General features: G+C 42.1%; 1 protein-coding gene across 1 annotated transcript in view; it reads left to right on the forward strand.

Moving 5' to 3' along the window:
• Wasf3 (WAS protein family, member 3) overlaps positions 1 to 4774 on the forward strand; it is a 70914-nt gene extending 66140 nt beyond the window's left edge. The window contains exon 9 of the mRNA XM_013027260.1: positions 1717 to 4774. Within this exon, the coding sequence (XP_012882714.1) occupies positions 1717 to 1874 (158 nt within the window). The 3' untranslated portion in view covers positions 1875 to 4774. The remainder of the gene's footprint in view (positions 1 to 1716) is intronic.
• Positions 4775 to 5036: the final 262 nt, after the last annotated feature.

Below are 5036 nucleotides of genomic sequence, written 5' to 3' on the forward strand. Positions count from 1 at the left end.
TTTCTGTTGTGGGGCTTGAACTCTGGGCCTGGGCACTGTCCCTCAGCTCTTCAGCTCAAGGCGAGCACTCTACCACTTGAGCCACAGCACCACTTCCAGGAAAAGGTTTCTTTACATCTCCAACTAGCTACAGTATCAGAGCCTTCAGATGGTGCCTATCTATATTACATTGCTTTTAGGACACAGATAAAGGAGCTGAATTTGATTGTTTTTTTTGGTTTGTTTTTTTTTGGGGGGGGAGTATTAAAGGAGTTTTTTTCCAGGTATCAGAAAAACATATTATGATAAAGAATTAAGAATTCAGGGCTGGAGGAGTGGATCAAGCAGTGAATCACGTGCTTAGTAGAAACAAACAAAGTAGAAGAAACCCTAGAGGGAGGGAGGAAGAGAGGAGGGAGGGAGGGGAGAAAAGAGAAGAGAAGAGAATAAAAATTGAGAATTCAGGAAAGCTTTACTTGACTGGAACCAGAAACTAGATAACAGGTATGACCAGTTAATGAATCCTACTTCAAGAGCACAAGTGTAAATGAAAGACATTTGAGTTCTTATCAGTGGTTTTGTTTTTCAGAAATAAATCCAGGGTCTATCTGGGACTTGTTTATTTAGTATAATATGCTAAGCCAGTGATTTTCAGCTTCTCTTGTTTGGCAGCACGGTGGTTCATCTATTATGTGAAAGGCCTATCCCAATCCTCAGTCCTTGGAACAGAGAAATAAAGCATGTTTGGTAGAATGGCGGTGGAGAGCCTGCCCAGAATCCCACAATGAAAGTGTATCCCACACTATTAACTCTTACTAGCCATAGCCTGGGTCATCAAGGGTCCCTTACAGGTGCAGAAATCTTCTCAGAGCTTCTCAGGTGGTCAGGAACAGCGCAGCCTCTTGATCAGTTTAGTTGTTTCATCTGGAAGTGACTTCAGAAGGTGCCTGGCTACAGCCCCGGACACCCATCCTCAGTGAGTCAGGTGCCTGTGGCATTACTGCTTAACCTCTACCTTCTGCCTGAACACCTTGAGTAAGCCTCGGGGTGGGTGGTGGTACACACCCTTCTCCCAAGACCCCAGAGGCTCTGTGGGTCTTGAACATCATCGTTGTCTTAGAAGAAAAAGAACATGGTATGCCACATACTCTCCAATAGTTCGAGAAAACTGTCTCCACGTGCATGTCTGAGAAGGACTGGAGAATCTGGATATGTATGGTGTTCAAAATACATCTATACAGTAGTGTGTGAGAATGCTTTCCTCTTAGTCCTATAGCTATTCTATAAATCTGAAATCATATCAAAAGAAAAAGTTAAAAACAAATGATAAAATCTGATATTGGTTACTAAGCAGTTGAGTAGATGGTTGTATTTTACAGTGATTCTTGTCAGATTTCTCAGCAATAGCTGACAACTATTAGTTCAGGGACTGCTTCCAAGCCTGTGGGCTATGGCACTGCCCTGTTGCATATTGTATGCCATGTTCTTCTGTAAGTCACATGTTGCTTAGGCTTACAGAGCAACCATGTAGCCCATGGTGGCTAAGAACTTCAGAGGTGTGCTTATGCATTGTGCTTATAACTGACTTTCCTAAAATGTACTTTACACATTCTTTCGAAAATGTTGTATCCTTTGGCTCAACAGAAGAGCCTAAGAATAAACAGTAGACCTGTTGTTTATTGTCTTATGTGGAGCCTGCCAAGGGATTTGATTCTCAAGCACATGTTGTGTCTCTAGGAATTCAGCTGAAGAAGGTACAGGAGCAGCGAGAGCAGGAGGCTAAGCGGGAGCCCGTTGGGAATGATGTAGCCACAATCCTATCCCGACGGATTGCTGTGGAGTACAGCGACTCTGACGACGACTCTGAATTCGACGAGAATGACTGGTCCGACTGAGCCATGTGGAGCGAGTGACAAGTGGACAGCCAGGATACTGTGTGTGGAAGTGTCCTGGGGGTTCACATGGTCTCTGCACCTAAATAGTGGTATTATAATCCTGTAGCTTAGCACCTTTTGTATTAACAGTGTGATATTGCTTCTGCACATCCACAACTTCTGGGTTTTTTAGTATTTACTGTGTAATATGTAAGTGCCACTAAATATAGCACACATCATGCTGCACATGAGGAAATACGCTGTACCTATTGTATTGTCCTGAGAACAGCATCCTGCTTCCCTCTTGGCCATGAGAGTACTTTATTTACTCTTACTGATCTTACTGATCACTGATCCTATGGGCTTGCTATGTGTTCGTGAAGCTGCCAGGTGTCAGGTCTTTGCAAGATTAATGACCATGTGTCATAGTGATGTCTTTTGACCAGTAAGTGATGATTGTTTTACCATTTATTTTTCTTTTTTTTACAAAGGAATTGAGAAGAAGTTGGTTCTACAGGGAAAGGTCTAACAAATCAGGGGAATCAAATGTTTCTACATGCAGTGTCTTGGCTTGGGAGCCTCTGCATGGATTTGTGCTCTGTTGAATAGTTTCATTACCTTTGCACACGCTTGTCAAATATGAATTTAGAAAGGGCCCTTTATAGGCAAGGTTTCCTGTGGGCATTCACTTGGTCAATGCCTGATGGAAATTTTTGGTAGGAGGTTGCAGCAGCTCAGTAGCAATGCAAATGAGAACAAGATCCTTTCCCCTTTAGAGGCCATTGGGATGACACAATGTTGGCCAATCCCGATGGCTTGGGCACTGGCCAGCCAGGACAGACATGAACCATCCCAGGGCTGCAGGGCCCAGCTGAGCTGCCATGTGTGCACCCCACCAGCTCCCAGTGCGAAGGACCTACCTGCTTCATTTCCTGGGACCTGGATCCTAGGCGAGGCTGCCAGAGTTCTTGGCTCTTCAGTGCACAACAGAAAGAGCAGAGAGAAAGAACAGTGTCAGTCTCTCTGCTTGCTCTGAACCTTAAAAGCTCAGGTTTGCGTGAAGGATTCTGATAGCCAGTCACTTTTCATGGTGCTATGGCCAGATTAGGAGCCAGCCCTGTGAGCAGGGCCTTCTCCGGGTTCTAGAAGCACACAGATTTCTTCTGTCATATTGTTGGCACATTTCTATTTTAAAAAGTACCTCACAAGATGTGGCAGAGCACCCTGCTTTCTCCTCTTCCCACCCTGCTCCTCATCCTACATGATGATCCCAGCAGACCTGACTAAGACAGCAGGGCCGGAGACAGACTGCCTTGTGATTCTGGATGAAGGACAGCAGCCTGTTGAGATAAATAAGTGCCCTAGGCATGGGTTATACATAGGACATCACAGATACCCTGAGACTTCCTGAGGCATTCCTGCCTACTTGCAGCATTCAGATTCTAGGCACAGTTCCTGAAGCAGAGTTGGGTGGCTTGATGGAGAATGTCAGCAGGATGGCGAATTCTAGGGACAGAGCGGCTATCCATGATGCACCCTGTGTCTCTGAGTGGCCAGCTGTCATCTTGGGGTTGCCTATCTTGGATCTTAATTTTAATACCTAAATTATTGACACTGAAAAACCCCTGCTGAGGCCATTTGTCTGAGTCCTCTTGTCTGTGCCCACTGCCTGAACCCTCAACTTGGAACCTGCCCAGGCTTAGCTAGCACTATACTTCTATAATTTTTTTTGACAATTAGTAGTTATGTAGAACCTTTTAATTTTTTTCCCTCTAATTTCTCTTTTCTAATGTAGAGGCCTATTGTGTTGACTTTATTTTCAGGACTTTGACCATTTTTAGTCCAATTTTGTCTTCATTATAATTGCTGTTGTTATTTTTGTGTGCAGCATGCCCTGCACAATTCTAGAGCTCACATTTGGCAAAGCATCTTTGCTTTGTCTGGCCCTTCTTTTCTTAAGATGGAAGGAACACATTAAAGCTACTAGCCATGTCAGGATTTCTTCTATTTATACCTTATAATAAAATTAGTGGCATTTTACTCATAAATATTCATGAACCTAGTAATCATTAGTTGTCTTTCCATAGTTTTCATCAAGTTTTTTTAAATTTGGTTTTATGTCTAGGGAGAAGGCTTTGCCCCTGTTGTGTTCTAAAACCTTTAAAAGAATGAAAATTACTACAATTCAAGTTAGATTATTTTTAGAGTATCTTTTTCAGCACATTTGGTTTCATCTGAAATTTCAATCCAGATTTTTTTGACATTGCGCAAAAAAGAACAAAGTGAGGTTTGAAGTTTTAGTTTTCATTTTCAAAAACTGTGTATCAAAATAAATGAAAATCATCTTAAGAGCAAGCATATTTGATTTCGGTTGATTTTACATAGTTATAAATTAAAAGGTTGTTTTAAATTACCCTCAGTTGATTTGCTCTGAATGTATTTTAGCTGGATGCTTCCCGGCATGGACTCAGGCAGGTGGAGGGTGGAAGCATCTGAGCCCGCACGCGCTGCCTAGCATGGTGCGGCTGAGCAGAGGGCGGGTGGCATCATCTTTAGCCCCAAACCATGAGAATCAGGTACACTCCAGTTTTTATTTACTAAGAATGCTATTAGAAAATACATGTTTTCGTTTCCATAAATTTTTTATGAGCATCAAGTGACTAGGTTGTGAGAGTCTGGTAACATTTGCAACTGAGATACATGATGCATTTTTAATCTGTTGAAGACTAGTTGGGAATGTATCAGCCAAAGTAGCAAGTAATTTTTGTTTCATGAAGCAGAGTATCTGTCATCTTGCAGTATTATCAATGCAGTTGTAAATTGAATTTGAAGTGGTATTAAAAAAAACTGTAAAACGATTTTTATCTGTTTGTATATCTTACTATAGATTATGTACAAGTAACATCTAAATAAAATTACACTTTTAGCCCTACACGGTTCTGATTATTTATGAGCATTGTGTATTTGACTCTTTTGGAGAAGTTGGGAGTTAATGTGGGGTTTTTATTTTCTGTATTGGATAGCAGGAGATTCTGTCCTGATTTCTTCTTAAATTTCTGACATTTCTGTGCTACCCCGAGTTGAGATGACTTCTGTGTTGTTGGCAGAGCAGCTCTGGGAGCAGAACCCACATCCTGAGAGGATAAAAGCATGAACACAAGAGGGTCCTAGGCATAGTCTCCA

Source organism: Dipodomys ordii, unplaced genomic scaffold, assembly GCF_000151885.1.
Source record: "Dipodomys ordii isolate 6190 unplaced genomic scaffold, Dord_2.0 Scaffold102, whole genome shotgun sequence".
Lineage (NCBI taxonomy): Eukaryota > Metazoa > Chordata > Mammalia > Rodentia > Heteromyidae > Dipodomys > Dipodomys ordii.